The sequence below is a fragment of the Chinchilla lanigera genome, unplaced genomic scaffold (genome assembly GCF_000276665.1).
Source record: "Chinchilla lanigera isolate Chin_1 unplaced genomic scaffold, ChiLan1.0 scaffold00022, whole genome shotgun sequence".
Classification (NCBI taxonomy): domain Eukaryota; kingdom Metazoa; phylum Chordata; class Mammalia; order Rodentia; family Chinchillidae; genus Chinchilla; species Chinchilla lanigera.
This window is the reverse complement of record NW_004955423.1, coordinates 2,746,633-2,765,894: the sequence shown is the minus strand read 5'-3', so window position 1 is coordinate 2,765,894 and position 19,262 is coordinate 2,746,633. Positions and strand designations below refer to the sequence as shown.

Below are 19,262 nucleotides of genomic sequence, written 5' to 3'. Positions count from 1 at the left end.
GTATTAGTTTTGCTCTATGCCGAAGAAAGAATTAGAGAGAAACAAGACAGGCAGTTGGTGCAGGACTTAAGAAGCTATGCAGTAAAAATTCTGATCGAGATAATGGCTCTTGGGCAGTGGGTAGCAGCAGCAGAAGTAGGAATCAGTCCATGGCTTTAGAGAAAGATGTTCTAGAGGAAAAATAACACATAGGCTTATTAATTTGGGTTGGGAAGGCCAAAGAGGCTCCAATGAGATTCCTAGTTTTCTGCCTTAAGTAACTGGAAGAAGACTGCCACAGCGAGGTCGGAAATGCTGGAAGCAGCACAGGGCTATTTGGAGGGGATGAAAATCGTGGAGAGTAATAGATATTACTTCTTTCTTTGACTCCAGGAGACTGACAGAAGGCCCAGAAAGCTGCTCTTTCCCTCTGCTCTGCCCACCCTCCCCTCATCAGCACAGTTGATGCAGGCGATGTAAATAGGAGAGAAAATGTAAATCAGAGAGAAAAGGGTATATCAGCCTGCAAGAAGAATTTAATGATGACCAAACAAGACGTATATTCATAATTGATATATATCTTTTTATTATGCACAGATAAAGGACTTAAAACTGTGGTTATCAAGACTACACATCTAAGCACGTTCACAAAGTTGCTGACACACCAAACAAAGACTACAACAGGGGTGTTCAAACTGGCCACAGGGATTTTCGGGTTACTCTTTCTACCCTCATAGGTGATGAAAAACAGCAACAAAATCAGGCTCATTCAGGAAAAACCAGAAGAGAGAAGTATTGTATTCTGAAACTGATAATGGTCATTTTTAGAAAAATACCTGTCAGTATCATGAACAACCCCCAGATAAAACAAACAGGAAAAAACCACACTTAGGACTCGCCCAACAAAATGTGTGCTGTTAACACAACCAGCAGTAAGCAGTCATCATTCAAACCATGAGGTAGTTACAGTACAAAAAGACTGGTAGGCACACACGCACCCCACACACACGCACAGTCACACCTGCCTAGAACACGCAGGAAATAGATTTACAATCATATTGCCAGACAAGGAAAAGAGCATTTTGTGTTCAGAAAATGCTACAAAAACAGCTTACACAGAAGAAATTGATGACTTTTTAAAGTACAGAGGAACAGCTCGTGAACCCTACACAGTGGAAAGCTAGAGGTGTTACACAGATTATCTGTGGTGGAATTCAGAGCATTTCAACAATAGCTTCAGTATCAACAAACAAAATACAAAATGGGCCTTGTGGATTATGGGTGTACTGCAGAAATAACATTAGGCTTTGCTGATGGAAGGGAGTTCAACTGGAATATAACAACGGTTTTAAAGAAACTTGCAGAACATGTTATAAAAGTAGAGCTTGTACTTTGTATTAAAACTGTGGAGGATGAAGCAATCAGAAGTGCTGTAACAAGAAGCTAGGGAGAAACACCCTATTTAAAAAAAAGTACTTAAGGATATTTACTCTCCAATATACGATTAAGTTTTGTTAATATGAATTTCTCTATGTGAATAGTACTTCTGACAATGAGACCCAAACAAATAAAGGCTGATTGTTTTCTTTTCTCTTTTTAAAAAATATTTTGGCTTGCATCTATAAATTTGTAAATTAATTTAAAATTATTTATAAAATCATTGGCACTGTAGGAACTCTCTCAAAAATATACATCTAAATATATTACAGAAGTTTTGAACCCTACCATCTAAGAAATGCATCTTTTAATACTTCCTCATAGCTAATTTTCTTTTTAAAAGATGGAAAGGGTTTTTTTTTAAAGGAAAGAACTGATCGAAGAATTCACAGTAACTGAAATTAAACATTTCATATGGAGTAACTTAAATTTATCTAAAACACTTAAATATATCTTTATACACAAATTTTTGTAGTAAAATATAGCTATAAGTGACTTAAAGACTCTAGTCTTCTTTGAAGACATCTTTAAACTTTTTTATACATAGAATATGCTAAAACAATACATTCTGCTGAAGGTTAGGCAAAGCGCATTATTTTCAAACACAGGTAGCGTAATCTAGGCCCTCTGCTATGATACCCTTATGTTAAAAAATTAAAGGAAAACATTTTCCTTGTTTTGTGTTGTCCTCATATGTATATGAAAATCTAAAAACAATGTTCAATATATCAATGTAGATAGCCTGGAAATCTCAGCTGCTAAATAGTCTGCTTTGGTTAAAATTATCCCATTCGAATGTCTACATCCATCCAGTCAATGGTTCTTAATGACTGTGTAGTAGTGATTGTCCATCTCTATCCACCTGTTGGCCTTGTAGACACTGCTTTAAGGTTCTGAGTTTCATCAACATTTCCTATGTAGGGTTCCATTCACAGCGGACCAGGTACAACTGCTATATTTTAAAGGCAGTGGAATTTGGTTCTGAGTGTTTTAGGACAGAATCTAACCTGTTCTATTTATGGAATAATAAGTTGCTGGGGGAGGACTATGGAAAAAGAATTCTATGTAATGTGCAATGTCAGTAGTAAATGATTTGGCATGGAAATTCCCTTCTGGTATTCTTTTTTAACATACGGGTATCACTGAGCGTTTTTTAGCTGCAATGTGACATCGTATTATCTACTTAACGAAATTCACTTCAAATCCTTTTAAGTTTGGATACATTAAGGAAAGAGAACAAAAGCAAACCAATTGAATACACTTTCCCCCTGCTCAGCAGTGTCCTGGCAGAACTGGTGACACCAATAAGAATCCAACAGGATCTACCAGGCATTCACATTTCATAAGAGTTTGCTTTTCATACGAGGGCTTATTAGAAAGGTTGATGAGTATTGAATGGAAATGCTCGTTCTACAAAATATTACTTAAGAATAAGTTCCAACTCTGGAAGCAGCAGACATTATCAAAATGGGAATGGATCTTTTTCCATCTTTTTTTTTAACATGGGATCTTGCTAGGGAAACTTGTGAACCTTCCACCTTGGCAAGTAGCTGCTATTATGCACAACTGCCACTGCAACTGTTTTGATTACTTCAACTAAGGAAATGAATGTGCCAGATGACATATTATATACTTGTACTTACATACTCATATACATATATCACCTTGAAAATGACTCAACTTTATGACTGAATTTTGCCCCAATTTAGATATTAATTTATCAGAACAAAAAGTGTACAAATCTGCAGTTCCAGATCTTGGCCAGTTTCAATTTCTACATACCTCTAAGAAAGACAAAATTTGCATTAAGACATGTTTCTAGTCAGTGTGTGTCACGTGCGGGGGCGATAAAGAAGCTGACAAGGTAATCAGCACTGGTTTTGGCCCAGGGAACAAGAAAGGAATGTTGCCTTGACACGTGGAGGGATGCAGTCCCTGAGGGCAGCACCCAGCAGGCCACACATCAGACCCCACCGAGTGTGGCCACAGAAGTGTCATTCAGATGGGGTGCAGATTAGGCATTGAGGTGCATGAGAAAGCCTCGAAGCATTTCTTTTGTTTTATATCTTGGTTCAGATGTAAAAGACTCTTTGGCCACTTCTCACTGGGTGTACTGTCTAGCTATTACCCTTTGACCATTTCCTTGAGTGTAGGTAAAACTCAGGGCTCCAAATTATGGATGTTCTCACCTGGACAAAGCAGCATTTTAAAAACTGGCATGTGTTTCACATTGAAAACCCCCGAGCCTGGGCGGGGCCAGTGGAGAAGGCCACCACCTTAGCTTTTCTACATGAATTGGTGCATTGCAGAGATCCAGGGGTTATATTTCTATCGGCCATGATGAGGGGTGAATATAACAGGTAATCTTTACACTGAAATTCACTCTCTCTTTACAAGGGAACCCAAGTCAAGCCTTCTGAATCTGGATGTGCGGCATCAGTGTCAGCCTCTCCCCTCGGGGTGGAGGCCCAGCTGGGTGTGGCTAGGCGGTGCTGCTGCTGGAGCAGGGCGTGCTCTGTGTGCTGCCGATGCTGTGAGCTGCGCTGCTGTTTTCCGAGGCCGGTGGGGAGGTGGGAACTTGTTGCCTTCCTGCTGTCTCCCCTGCAGTTAAATTTTGAAAAAAGAAAAAAATAAGATCGGTTTTACGTACACTGCAGCACAGAACATTACCCCTTGCTTTGCCATTTTATCTGAGCCTTTCGCAGCTGTGGGGAGGAAGCATCTAGTCCAGGTCTATGCTGACTGTTAAGGTTTTTCTGTTTATTTGCATGGAGCAAGGAGGAAGATTTCTCAACTGACTAATGGGCATTTATAGTAGCCAAGAACTCAGACAGTTGATGTTGACAAATTCCTTGGATTTCAGGACCTACAAGCTCCCCCCGACCTGCCCGCCACAATACTTGGGATTGACACCGAGCCTTCACACTGAGCTATATCTCAGGCAGCTTCCCCCAATTTTGTTTTGGTTGTTATTTTTTGTAGTAGCTTGCTAAGCTGCTAAGTAGTCCAGGCTAGGTTCAAATTCATGATCCTCCTGCTTTACCTACAACCTTGGGAGATATCACCAACATCCGGACTGTGTGAGCCAACTGATGGTGTTCAGAAAATACTATGCATCTTCTCTCAAAGATATTGTAGAGTTTGGAGGGTGTTTTAGTTACTTTTCTCATTTCTGAGACAAAGTACCCAAAGTTAAAGGAGGAAAGGTTTATTTTGGCTCAGTTTGTAGAGATTTCAGTTCATAACCGGCTGGCTCCATGGCAAAGTGACATGGCCAAAGGGCATCACAGAGAAGAAAGAGTTAATGGCAGGCAGAAGGCAGCAAAAACAGCAAGCAGCAAGTGAGGATAGCAGCCTACTTTCTGTTCTTTATATTCTATCCAGGCTATATACCCTTAGGGCAGGTAGCTCTTACATCCATGGTGGGCCTTCCCGTTATCCACGTCTAGAACTATGCCAAACTAATCAGTGGACTAATTTAGTAATCATACACCCTTCATCCTAGCATCATATGTAATCCCAGCATCATACACCCTAGATCCAGGCACCTCTGAAAAGCTCCACCTATCGCCACATGAGGGTTTGGGTGGACATCTACACACAAGCCATCAAAGAGAGTGAGTATTTAAATTGTAATAATAGACACTTGGCAGCTTGGGGACCTTTTTTGTTTGTTTGTTTTAGTGCTAAGGCTTGAACCCAGGGCCTTGGGCATGGTAAGCAGGCAGTCTGCCAGGAACCACACCCCCAACCCCTGGGGCCTTTTTCCAAATAGTTTGTTTAAAACTGGGCTGGTAAAGTCTGGATATGGCCCTAGCTGCAAGAGGGAACCTCATGTGCCAAGCACAACCTACTTGAGGAATAGGACTAGGAAAGGGCTGCTATGGGAAAAACCTTTTGGGGAAGGGGTTTAGCTGTGTGCACAGGGGGACTGCAGGGACTGCTATAAGTATCTGCCTTTCGTGCTGAAGTTCACTACTGAATGCACTGTATCTTCTCACATATTAAGCATCCCACTTTTCATTACACACCCCACTGCATTTCAGCTAAACCCGTTCTCTGTGCCAAATGTACAGGGCTGTGGAGAGGGAGGAAACCTCAGGTCACACACATGGTTTGCATTTAGCGTCCAAAAGGCCCTGGAGTTAGTCCTTTCCAGCAAAACTGGCCTCAGTGCAACCCTCAAAAAATGGCTCTAGGTAGGGAAAAGTGATCAGGGCTCCCAGTAAAATACTAGATTTTCTTTGAAAACTCAGAGCATAAACTTTATAAACTCATAAGCAGTGACCCCCTCCAATGCAGGAAACCCCAAAGGGCCAGGCTTGTTTATGAACGAGCCTCCTCTTTCCTGTCATGCTGAAATGCACATCTATCAGCCAGAGATAAGCAACCCTCCCTTCTGTTTCATTAAAACAAAACACACAAGCAAAGCCTCTGCCCTCAAGTACAGGAACTTGAGCCCATTACTTCCATTTTTTTTTAGGGGGCCCCTCAAAAGCTTCTGCCAAACGAACAGTTCTGCAAAACGCAGCGCCGGCTCATGTCCCTGGGTCTGGTTACAGCTTTCTCCACCACCCTTTTTATGAACCACAGCTCCACACATTTTTACATCAACCTTAGAGCATTTATATGTCTGTTGTATATTTGGCCCATGTGTTTCCTCTAATTGTCTTTTCTCCTGGGATTGGTGAGATGGAGAGGGAAAGGGATCCATGTTCCCGAGAAGTACAGCAACTCTGTATTTGTATGCTTTCTGCATTTTGGACTTTCCCCAGCATCAGTCCCTACTCCTCATGTGTGTATGTAATTAGGCACGAGATATTTGCCTCAATAGCAGTAACTTTCTGCTGAAAATTTACTTTCCCTAGAGTGGAAGCTTATTTCTAAAGGGGATCAAATCCAGGCCCTCATACATACTCTACTACTGATAGATACACCTAAACCCCTTTTTTGATGTGTACACACACACACACACACACACACACCCAAAAACCTTAACGACTCTTAATATACCTTTAAAAAATTCAGCCCCTTTACAACTCATATTTTGATCCATACTCAGCTGAACCCTCACGTTATCTATTAAAAGGATTAATGTGGCTATATAAGAGCCACATTTTTGAAATCTCTTTCCCCATTTAAATAACGGACTCATCAGAAAAACCAAAAGTAAGCCAACTCTTTCCCTTTTGGTTTGGCCAGGCTTCATTTGCTCAGCCTGACAGCACCTAAAGGAGGAAGCCTTGCTGCCTCTAAGTGGCAGGGAGCAAATCCCTCTCCAGAACATGACATGTCCTGGGGTCACACCCAGGAAACGTGCCAGAACCATGCCCTGCCCAGGAAGTCTGAATATTTGCTTTCCAACATCTATTTGCCAAATATAATTAGTTGCCATGTTAGTTTAATCAGTGTCCATTAAAAAGAGATCTTTCAACTTCCAGAGTTTTGGAAACCTTTGTCATGGTAATGCAATGCATTACTCAAAGTAAACCCCCAAAAAAGAAAAAAAAAAGAGAAAAGAAGGAAAAAACACAAACAAAGCTTTTGTAAATATGGAGGGAACAGGGGTTGAAGGGAGGATAGGGGAATGGAAAATAAAAAGAATCCAGTTATGTCACATACAGGTACAAATTGCCTATGATGAATGTGATCATTATCTATACCTAAAATGTACCAATAAACAAATTAAAAAACAAAAGCAAACCCCCAGACAAAACAACCCAAGAACCCCTACAGTCAGCACTGCAGGATGTTTCATCCAGGTGGACAAGTGGCAGTCGTCTAATATTCTATAGACTTCGATACAATAGTGTCAAGGACAGCCTGTTTGGAAATGTTGAAATTCCCTTCAGTGTAGATGATCCCTTCCCCCTCTGTGGTTATTTTCACGTGTAAAACACAAGATTTCTCAATATTTCAAGTTTAAAAGAAAAAAACCACTTTTACTTTGGGGCCAAATTAAGAAAAGGACTTTTCACTGTCAGATGGAAGCACTGCAGAGACACTCGTCACGAAGTCAGTTTAATGGGCTAGTGCTTCCGTGTCCAAAGCAAGCCCCCTGGGATTTCTGAAATGGGTCCTTCGGCTTTCCGTTCTCCATCCAAGTGGCATGGGTGGCTTGGAGCACCACCTCTCTCTAAAATACCCCTTGGGTGAAAAGCCAGGCTACTTCTAGAGGAGACCAGCAGGCAGGACCTGTGACTAAGCAGAGGAGGCCCAGTTAACAAATGGAAGAAGTTCAAGGGGGGTTCCTTCCCGACAAATATCAAACTTGGCCCTCAGAGACGTAAGTTCAGCCTCACTTTGTTCCTCAAATCTCAAACCACACTGAGGGAAGAACTATTTGGGGAGGAGGGAAAGTGAGTAGGGAAAAGAGGCCCTTGTACTGGAGGAGGAGCGGTGCTGAAGATGAGGACAGCAAGGTCTAATCCACCCACCTCATGAGCCTGTGGCTGAGCCCAGATGGTGCCAAGAGATGTTTTAAGAACCAGAAAAAACATATTTCTTAATGGAAAATCTGTTTTACTTCTTTAGCCTGGGAGAGTGTTGCACGCATCTGAATTTCTGCCATCTCTTGGTTATCTACTTTGAACTGGGTTTTTATCTCTTAAGTCTTTCCCTGTGGCAGGGTCTAGGGAAGAAACTACTTATGCAAAATTTCAGTGACGTGCAAAGGCTCCCTGGAGAAACAACAGTACAGGGAAACAATGAAAATGCAAGAGCTTACAAAACAGATGAGAAGAATTTAGACTAATCCAAAGGAAACTGTTTGCAAATACTGCCCATGAGGATTATTACAAAGAGGACCAGACAGCTGTTTTTCTTCTCTCTGGAGGGCAGAGCATAAGAAAATGAGTTTAAGTGGTAGGAACAGAGATATAGGTGAGATGGAAAAGAACTTGCTGGTTATGAAGATTGGTTAGTTACAGAGGAAATTTATGGGATCCCTTTCTTGGGAGATATTTACACACAGGATTGAAAACCATATGCCTTGGGGTGATTTTGATTTCATATCCCTTGATGCCAGAAAGAAAAGGAGATATTCTAGTAGGCCTATGTGTTGTGTTGCAGTTTTTCACCAATTAACATGGGTTTCATGATATCCTAACTCCCAAAAGGACGGCAGACTGAGCTATCTTCAATTTTGCAATGTCGTCAGTCACTTTTTATCACTTCCAGTAACGGTTCCTCTCCACTCTTTAAGCTAAAGGAGCTTTCTTTTGAAGGCAAAACCCTCCAGGAGGAGTAGGTGAAGTGTTATAAGCCAAGGAATAATATTTCAAGGTGGGAATTAAAATCTTTCAAAATGTCCTGCTGCTTCTTTCTGTAGTCCAGTATGGCGACATGTTTGCACCCACCTTTGGTTTTCTGTATCTTAAGCAGAATGTACCTAAACTCTGACAATAAGAATAAGAGGAGAAGAAGAAGAAGAAGGAATAGGAAGATTGGGTGGAAAAGAAAGGCCATCCTTCATACATACGTTTGTACCTCTAGGTGTGGGCTACTTGTCAGGAATGGGACTTGAAGCTCTAGTTCAAGGATGGTGAACCTTTTAGAGCTTTCAATGATGTAAACAGCCCACTGCGGCCTGCATGCCAGTTTTCCCACTACTTTGTTAAGCCAGGTATATTAGCCAAATTTCCCTTTGAGTAAACAGAGAGGACCCCTACTTCACAGGGCTCTTAGGGGTGAGACTTAAACAAGAAACACATACGAAGAGCTTTACGAACTTCAAGGTCCTATAAAAATGTAAGACATTTAAGCCTGCTCAGGTGTGTGACTAGAAAATTATCTAAGAGTAGACAAAATAACTATGTTTCACAGGGCAAAATAAAGTGTAGAGATTTTGAATTAGGTGTGCCGGTGCCAATCCCTCAAGATTTGTACTCAGCAAGCCTCCCCTGAACACACTATGTTCCATGTAGAAGCCGAGCACATACCTAAAGTCCACCTGAGTCAGTTAAATGCTTTTAATAAGGAGCATCTCTGGAGGCTCCAGTGTTTTTAGAGACCTGAGGTCTCACTGAGTTCCCAGCCTCGCCCTGGGGACAAGAGAAAGAATGCAAAGTGAGGCTAAGGTGTGACTGTGGAAGACAAAAGAAGGAAAAGAATGAGCCAGATCAGAGGGAAAGTTCTGTGACTGTAAAGAAAGCGGGACTTGCTCACTTGTCACTCAAATGCTCCAGTTAAACGCAGAGGGCTAAGAGCTCTCAGCTTTCCTGGGTCTGTCCCTGTGTCTTATTTCCCAAGATGCAGAGCGCGTCCCTGAGCTTCTGGACATTCAGATCCTTCCCCCTTCCTTCTCAGCCTCCCCTCAGGTACTGTGGAATTTTTACAAGAAATTTAATTCTTAAGAACAAACAATACTTTCTCCTGCTCCAATGAGACTTATCTTGCCGGTTCTCTATCCTTCTGTCAAAATTCACTAAATTGTTGCTTTCCTAATAGTTGACCTATGTGCCCATGTTTGGGTTTCAGTTGAACCACTGTTTACCACCCATCTGGTTATTCTCTTCCTCCCACTATCTGTGAACTCACAAGCGCAAGGCTTCTGTTGTTCACTATCAGGCTATCAGTCCCCAGAAGAGTATCTGGCATTTAATGACACCTCAAAAGAATTCCATGAATGAATATACGTGCAAACAAACAAAAAAATTACCAGATACTAAACAGAGGCAAAAAGAATAATCAAATACAATGTGGTACTTCGGTTTACAAACTGAATTTGTTTTACGATTTTGGGGAAGATGGCTGTGCTTGTGGTGGGGAAGAGGGCCTGGTCATGTTTAATGCACAATGCAGAGTTTGCCATCGAAAGCAAAATTGTGCTGGACGCTCTTGTTTATAAAACAAATTGTTTCCAAACAGAAGCATTCATTAACTGAGGTATTACTGTACGTGTTAAGCTAAAGATTGACTATCTGACAAGAAAAAAGGTGAGGTGTCATGGCTACGTGCCCTTTGAATTTGTGACACAGGATAGGAAGAGGAGAGTGGACTCTACGTGCAGAAAGAAGAGTACTCACATCCATTCCCTGGGCCTGTTTCCCGCTACATGAAAAGGAAACAGACCAGTAACTTCCCAAGGACCTGGTGTAAGTCACTGATGAAATGTAAAGGGCAGGACTTAGTGTAGAGACAGTGCTTCAGATGCATACATGGCTTTATTCCCGCCCTAAATCTCACCAGAATGACAGTAAATGGATTTGCAAAAAGCAAGGAACTGCATAGTGAGACCCTGATTCAAAAAGACAAAAAAAAAAAAAGCAAAGACCCACAAAAACAATAACAGAAGTGAAGACAACAACAAAATACTAGAAGCTGGTGAAGAAATGGGTGAATGGTAACGGACCTAGCAGATTCATGAAAGTCAAACTCAAGGCAACAGTGGGAAAACTTGAGAAGCAATTTACTTGACAGTGTTCCCCAAAAGTCAGGTGACATCAGGAACCTCTGGGAGAGAGGGTAAACGGAAGGCTAAAAGCAGTGGAGCTGGCCAAATGCCTACGTAAGAAGCAGTAAGATTTCTCAAAACCTCCTCCCTTACTGCACTGGGCTGGGACCCTCATCCAGGAGGAATACACAAGTTTACCCTTTGAAGACGGTGAGACCAAGTGTTTCCATAATGACCAGCACCAGGCACGGTCTCAGAGGGAAAGAGAACTGTACTCACAAAAGGGAATTAAGTAAACATCTACTGTGTTTAGTTCCACTGGGCTTTATTTGCTCAGCCTGACAGCAGCAAAAGCAGGACGGCCTTGTCTCTAGTGGCAGTGAAAAAATCTGTCTCCTCCAAAACACAGTATGTGCTTGGTTATTCACTTTCAGTACAAGTGCCAATACCGTGCTCTACCCAGGAAGTCTGAGTATTTGCTTTCTGATGTCTATTTGCCACATATAATGTGTTACCCTGTAAATTTACTTTAATCAGTGCCCATTAAAAAGGTCTCCCAGTAGCCAGACCTACTCCTTCCAGGTGGGATGCAGAAAGGCTTGTTTTATGAAAACCCTGATAAGCTAAAGAGGAAAGTTCCAAGGAGGCAACACTAGGGGCTCATCAATAAAAAGGCTGGGTCAGATACCCTAGAGAAGTTCACAGTCCTACCCACAAGCTCAGAACCTCGTCCTTCTTAAATAATCCTACGTTAAGATAAGATACTGTACCCAGGAGGCAAGAACAGGACATTCTTTTAAGAAAAGAAATTCATTAGAAAAAAATGTTCTCGGACTTTAAAATTTTTCAAAATAGTATTAAAATCTCACTAGAGAACTAAAGATGAAGACGAGAAGAAGAATGGATTCTAAAATATCTCAGCACTGAAGGTCATGGGTTTCTAGATTGAAAGGGTCCAATTAAAGCCAAGCACAATGCATGAAAATACACATAAGTCAAGGGATCTTATGTTTGTAAAATGTCCTTCACAAAGACACAAACAGGTCACCTATAAAGGGGATCAGCCTTGAGCTAGAAGACAATGAGCACTGCTTTCAAAATTCATAAGGAAAATTATTTATAATCAGGCATTCTACACCTTGCCAGACTATCTGCAAAGTATTTCTGTAACATGAGAATATTTTCAGACACGCCAGATGTAAAAAGTATTTCTAAGTTTTAACCCAGGAAGGAGGAAGGCATGGGATACAGGATACAGGACACCTGCAACTTGAAAGTGAAGAGATCCCCTAGAATAATGATGGAAGAGAGGACAGAGGACAAAAGTGTCTAGACTTACAGCGCACTAGTTCAGACAGAAGCAGGTAAGGAAAGCCTCGAGAAAAGAGTTACTAAAGAGAAGGAATCAGTCAGTGCAATACCTGATATATCTGAACATGAAGGGGAAATTAAGACAACTATCAGAGTCAGCAAATAAATTAATGATAAATATATAAAAATCTAACCAGGAGGTGAGAGGGCAGGGAAAGACTATTAATCTCAGGGAAAATTAAAAGACACATAGAAGAAATGTTATCTTACCTGATTAAATTGCGATTAGCCTTAGGTTGTCGTAATAATATAATTAAGCAGTAAATATAAATCTTAACCAAAGTTTCAGTATAATTCTACTAGGACAATGTGGGAAGGGGAGCAAAAGGGGAATGAACACATGATTAGGGACAGGGGTAAAAGACAGGAAACCCTCATTTTCTACTGGAGGAAGTCGACAGAAAAGGTCCCAAACTGAAAAATCAAAAGGCAGCAATATATCGTGTTATTTAGAGAAATGGATAAATGGCCAAAAAGATCAGCTAAGAGTAAAAAGATGGTGCTCTAGGGAGGGAGAGAAGGGAAGGAGGCCAGCAGGGTCTGACTTTTTCATAACAAGTTTCATAGAACTATTTCAGCCTTTGGACTATCTGCCTGTGCTACTTTGATAAAACTAAAGTTTTTCTAAAAAAACAGAGCTTGTGTCCTCAATAAAACAACAGATATAATTTTGCTACTTTAGGGACTTTCATGAACCAGGGGCTAGGGACCCCTAAAGTAGCAAGGCTCCCCAGAACCATAAAGCTTCTATGGCTCTAGGCAGGCAAATTTCTACTCTCAACCACCTTTTCTCTCTGCATCATCTTGGGAGAGACGTAAGTTTTAAAAATGAAGTTTTCCAGACAGAATTAATATTGCCTTACAGAGGTATCTCTCACTTGCCCAGAGGTTATATTATAAAGTTGGGTCCCTACCTTTTTAGACCAACACAACTTCCAGGTATGTAAGCGGATATTCACAATCTGAGTATGTAATCTGGTGTAGTGCCATGTGCTGCAGGCAGAGTGGAAAACATGAGCAAAGGGAAAGCCAACCAAATGAAGGTGGCTCTTGACACAGAGGCAGGTGCTGCCTGGACCCCTAAATATACTATATGAAGTCTGAGTCCTGCAACTCAGCTTACCATGGAAATCAAATGAACTGCGTCAGTTTTTGAGTTCTCATCACTCCCCCTTGGCCACTGCATTAGTCCTTCCTTACTCATCTAAACTTGTTGCCCCCTGACCCAGGTAAGAAACCAAGGGGGTTCTGAAAAGAAACTGTCATTTGGTTCTGAAATAAGCTTTCTTCATGCTTGTCTGACCCTGGTACTCCTCATGAGCAGTTTTTAAAATGAACCAGAGCCTATAGCTTTGAATAAAAAATTTGAAGCTGTCTTATAAGTGATACCAACAAATTTTAAACCCAAGTGATAGTGTCTATAAACCTGTTACTTTCTGAACTGGCCTATTTTGCTAAAAAGCATCACTGGGTAGGTCTTGGCTTTTCTTTAATCTATTTACAAACCTATCTCAGTATTAACTATACTAAAATTCCTTCTGGAGCCCTGGATGGAGGGGAAGGGGTCCGTAACAACAACCCTCCAAGCTGGTGACCCTCACCATGTGCTGTAAACCAAGCTTTGCATTTTAGCAGGTTTGTGCACTGGTTGTGGAAGAGTCCAGGATCATGGGGGGTGGGGAGGGGTCAGCGGGGTGTGTTCCCACATGGGTGCCATTTGGCTGCCCTATATTTTACTCTGCCTAGACCTGGCTTCCTGGCCCAAGCGCAGCTGTAACTATGACCAGTCAATGGCTGGACAGACACATGGAAAGCTTCTGTGGGGTGACTGCCCCCATATAAAATCCTTAGGGCTACTCGGTCTTCTTGGAGTACTTTCAAGTTCATTCTCAACAGACAACAGAGGTTGCCAAAGGCCCCAGGACCTCTCAGCCACACAGGGGGTTGGAAAAACTTTTGAAGAGCTGTTAGTTTGAGATCTGAACATGTCAGTGTTTCTGTGATTAAAATTACTTACACTATAAATTCTGCTCTGCTAAAAGCTGTGTCTTCTGGTTCTTCTATAAACTGCTCACGAGGAAGCATGCTCCTAAACTGATTCATAGACGTTTATATAATACTGAGAATCATTACACTGAAGAGTCTTCTTTTCTCTTTCATATGAAATGTATTTCACTCAAAGCTTGCCTAATAGGAACAACAATTTGAGGACTCAAAGCGCCACTATTAAACTCTGCTAAATTTTTGCCAAGACGTTAGCTGTGTATTGGATGAATTTCCTATGCCAGGTGCAAGAGTTTGCCCCTCTCCTTGTGTCATAGATACTTTAGCCGTGGGCTATAGTAATAGAGGTAAAAAAAAATCATGAACAACAGCCTGAGGTTTTTTACTAACACAGGATCTCTGGATCATGTGTCTTTTTTTTTTTCTCAACAATTTGAGGTTTTGTCTAGCAATCAAGAGAACTAAGATATCAGGCCCCAAGACGTCCTTTGGCGGCTCTCTTGCCTTTAACTGGTTCTCCTTTCAGCTGGGTTACTTGAATGGCCCAAGGGGAGCACAAGATCATAGCACTCATTGGTTCAGTGAAAAACGAAATGAAGTTCTGCACACAGGCTAGACCTGCCCCTTACCTCTCACTGATCAGAGTTTGCCCAGGTTTGTAGTATACACCACAAATACCCATGAACAAACAGGGCCAGCTTGTTCTCTAGACGCTTCAAAACGTGTGCTCTTTTTTCCCATGTTGGCAAAGAAATTAAGAAGGAACAGAAGGCAATCCACAGGTTCCTCCCCTACCAAAGTGAGGCCCCACCCCCGCTAGGCCCGTGCTCTGTCGTGCACCAGAACAGGCTGTCAGTTTTGCCTGTGTGCTTCAACCTTAGGGGCTTTCCAGAGGGGGTGGGGGAGGGGGCCAGGGCACACGACAATTTTAGGGGTTGGGGGAACACAGCTTAAAAGTAAAATTCTTTGTTGAAACAGTTTCATTTTTCCTCAATTCATGAAAATAAATTTTAGAAATTTAAATCGCTTTCTAGAAAGATATGAGAGCCTTAGACTTATTGAAGGGTTGAGAAACTCTAGTTTAAGTCACTGACTAGGCACTTGATGGACAGTGCTCAATACTGCAGATGTGGTAATATACTCCCGGCTTCCTTTTTCCCTTCTTGCACGTCTGTAAGTCTACTCTGAAGTCTAGCTTTGGACAATGGCTTATATTTCCAGTTTATCTGCACGAACGTTCTTTACATTTTAATGACAAAACAGCTTCATTAAAAGCCAAACGCCAAAATCACAGCTGTCATGAACATAGTTTATATATTACTTTTCTACCATTGCTTAAAGCAAATTGCACTTTTAAAAAATGTAATTTATGCCAAAAATGTAAAAATAGTGGGAATGAGCTTTCTTTCACTCCTTCATCCAACACAGCACCGAGTGTCTGCTGTGCGGTAAGCACACAGGACATGCAACAAGCAACGGTGAACGGTCACACTAACCTGTGTGGGAGTAGATGTACCACAAGGCCCCCGTCAGGAGTGCTCCGATCACAAACGCTGCAAAGGCAATGCCCATCACGGTCAGGGTGTCCAGACCATGGAAAATTTCTATAAGAGAGGGAAACCAATGTACATACTCTATGTTAGTCTGCATCATACATAGCAATTTTATATTTATTTTACAGGCACTGTCATAAAAGCTTAGCACTAGCTAATAAAATCTGAGACGGTAATAAGAGTCCCAGTAAAACACACTGCATTTTGTTACTTGCAAATTTTTGGTCAAAGGAAAAATGATCAGCTTTCCAAATATTCTCAGTCTGCAACTTATTTCGAACAACAAACTAATTTTAAAAACCTGTGGTCTCAGTGCCCCAATCTGAGGACCTACTGTTTGAATGGAGGGTAGCCTGAAAATCCACAGGTTAAGATATTTTGGAAAATAAAGTGAACATCCACTGTTGAAATGCGATTGATTGCCTCTTTTTCACCGAACACTTCAAACAATGAAACATGTGGCACAGAAAATACACACAGTATACACACTATTTTTAACATTGAAAAGTACAACGGATAAAAGTAGATGCGAAGAAAACAGTAAAAATAAACTATTACTGTGCATTACAACATTTACCGATTAAACCCTCAATCTTCACAACTAGGTAGCAAAAGCTTTTTAACACTTTCCCAGCTGTGATCTTTCTATGACGGGGACCGAAATTACTTCTCAGTGGACAGTGACATCAGTTTCATGGTCAGCAAAATATATAAACAGAATCAACTGTCTGTCCATTTGGCAAAGATTTTTATATGTGAAATTAATTCCAGACCACAGAAATATGATATTTCCTTTGGTTTAAGACAACTATCTTTGAGTCACTTATAAAAAGTTGAAATCAGTTTCTAAGGGAGAAAAGAGTTCTGCAGAATAAAAATTTGAAGTTTTTTTTTTTTTTTTTTTAATACAGACTAAAGGCATAAGATCTCCCCACTACTGACATATGGCCTGAACTTTCCTCTCCAGTCAGAATCAACCCCATCTGATCTCTATATAAATTAAATTTTTGCTTTTCAGTTCACATCAATCTAAAAGGTTCAGCTGTAGACAAATCTGACCCTTGAGTCTTCTTGGGGAAAGTACGTCACAGGGGAGAGAGGAATGACCCAAACTCCCATTTCTGGTCACCGCTCGTCTACTCCTGTGTCCTTTGTTGTGCTCGTTTAAGTTGTGAAAAAGATCACTTTACCTACTAGAGGCAGAAAGTATACAAAATAAGACTGTAAAATAGATGAGGGTCCCCCAGGGGGAATAAGAACTGGGTAGAGATCTATGGCGGTTACTGTGAGCCAAGCCATCAACCCGTTTAATCCAGTCCCTAAAACAGATATTAAAAGGCAACTTGACCTTTTATGCTTACAGATGCAAAGATGGACTATGATTATAATTTTTTAGTGAAAATATTTTTAAAATTCTGAAGATGGAAATGTCACTTATAAAAATCAGATTAAGTGTAGGAAAATGTGTATCCACATGGGTCTCTCTTTCTGAGATCATGATGCTGGTCTATGTCTTATTAAAATGATCCACGAGGTAATGGTATGTAAAGAGCTTGATATGGCACTCTCCACACTGATTGTTACACGTGATGGGGTCAGCCCTGGAGACTCATCTTGGGAATCTCAGAGAAGGAAAAGAAAAAGCACAGATTCTCCACACAAGGTCAAATTACGCAGAAGAACTCTGGGTGGGAAGCCAAGAGCCAGGGTGGAACACTGACTCGTGCCAGTAATAACTAGGGGCAACTCACTAAAATATTTCCTAATAGTTCTGTACAAAATGATGAAATCGACCTATAGGATTTTCAACTCATTCTGCAGTAATTGGTATTGTGTTTTATTATCATTATTATTGTTGTTATTATTATTATTATTGCAGTCTGAAAAAAAACCCCTAAAACAACAGACCCCTTGGACTAGAGATGGTCTTTTTTTTTTTTTTTTTTTTTTTTTTTTGGTTTTTCTCCGGTACCGGGAACCGAACTCACGACCTTGCGCTTGCCAGGCAGGCGCTTTGCCGCTGAGCTAAATCCCCAGCCCCCTAGAGATGGTCTTGAACATGCTGCAACTAGATCCCTTAGCACCTCTTCACTGAGCAGGTAAGTACTGCTGCTACCACTTAAAGTAAGCCACAACTGTATGTTAATGTTTTCAGATCACAACCAATACAAGCACGTGAATAACAAATTTAACTCTCTAAAACTAAGTTTACCATGCTCCCATTCACGCCACACGTGCCAATGGGCTAAGAAATTAATATTCTGAAGTGTCAAATATGGACAGGAAAAAAGAAAGAAGAGGATGAAGGAAGGACAGAGGAAAGGAAAAAAGAAAATAGAAAAAAAAAAGGAAGAGGAAAAGAGAACAAGAGCAGAGGTCTCCTTATCAAAACTCAGAGTTTGGCAAGTATTCACTAACCAGCTCAATCCTAGAAAAGCCCAGGAGGCCTTATTTTGAAAGAGTTGCATAAAGACTTACGTGGAGGAACTGGATTTGATTCCTTAATGCTTGGAACTTTTTCTGAAACAAAAGCATAAGTCATAATGCATTCCATGAGGAAACCAAGATTTAAGCGAAAGGTCATTAAAATCTCAACAGAAGTCAACATTTTGTATTTGTTAGTAAATATATATTAGTTGATTTACTAATAAATTTGTGAAGGCATAGTCAATGTCTTTAGAAGTCAGAACTGCAATGTGGGTTACCCATAAATTTTAGGCACTGTACTTTGTTAAGGTTTTCCAACTTGAAGAAAATACGAAGGCAAGCACCTAACAGGGAATTTGAGTCTGTGTGTGTACCTTAACATTTACTTACAATACGATCTAATGCATTTAATGTCAGGCCTCTCTGCTGTATTCACAATATTATTCTACTTCTAAAATATACTGCTAGGAATTTACAGACTTTGCGTCTCTATGCTTTTGTCCTTGGAAGGCTGCTGTCCTATAGCTCTGCTCCTTTTCATCAGTCATCTGCATTGCCACAGAGGCCCCCTTGTCTCCATCAACCACCTCCCCACAAATATTTCCTCCTCCACATCTGTCCCCAGAGGGAATTTTCTAGAGTCCAGAGCAGATCATGTATTGCTCAAGTTAAACCCCTTAATGACTCTTCTTTGTTCAGAGGGGGAAAAAATCCAAATTGTTCAGCATCAGATACGAAGTATTCCCTGCCTGCTTTCTTGAGGAGGTCCTTTACCCACGCTGAGCTCCTCATAATTTATTTATACTCCCCAGGTTACCCATGATGCTCCATGTCATCACCCTTTCTTCCTCCAGACCTGCCTTGTTGGCAGTGTTTGCTGGGAGCCCCTCCCTGACCCTCCCCAGCTCCAGCCACCCCCAGCAGGTCTGGTCTCTCCCACCCTGTTCATTTCACCCCTCTTCTGTTATATTTGCGTCATATTACAACCTAATTTGCCAGATTTGTTGGGCAAGGTCTAGCTCTTACTCATCCATGTACCCTCAGAGCCCAGGCTGGTGTAGAACAGTGCCTCCAGAACTGTTAGTGAGGGGCAATTA

At 41.2% G+C, this 19,262-nt stretch overlaps 1 protein-coding gene across 2 annotated transcripts in view; it reads right to left on the bottom strand.

Moving 5' to 3' along the window:
• Window positions 1-541: 541 nt before the first annotated feature.
• Tgfbr3 (transforming growth factor, beta receptor III) overlaps window positions 542-19,262 on the bottom strand; it is a 191,503-nt gene continuing 172,782 nt past the window's right edge. For both annotated transcript variants that reach the window (XM_005385063.2, XM_005385062.2), the window contains 3 exons: window positions 18,217-18,258; window positions 15,682-15,789; window positions 542-4,017 (listed from right to left, as the gene is read on the bottom strand). In XM_005385063.2, the coding sequence (XP_005385120.1) occupies window positions 3,899-4,017; window positions 15,682-15,789; window positions 18,217-18,258 (269 nt within the window). In that variant the 3' untranslated portion in view covers window positions 542-3,898. The remainder of the gene's footprint in view (window positions 4,018-15,681; window positions 15,790-18,216; window positions 18,259-19,262) is intronic.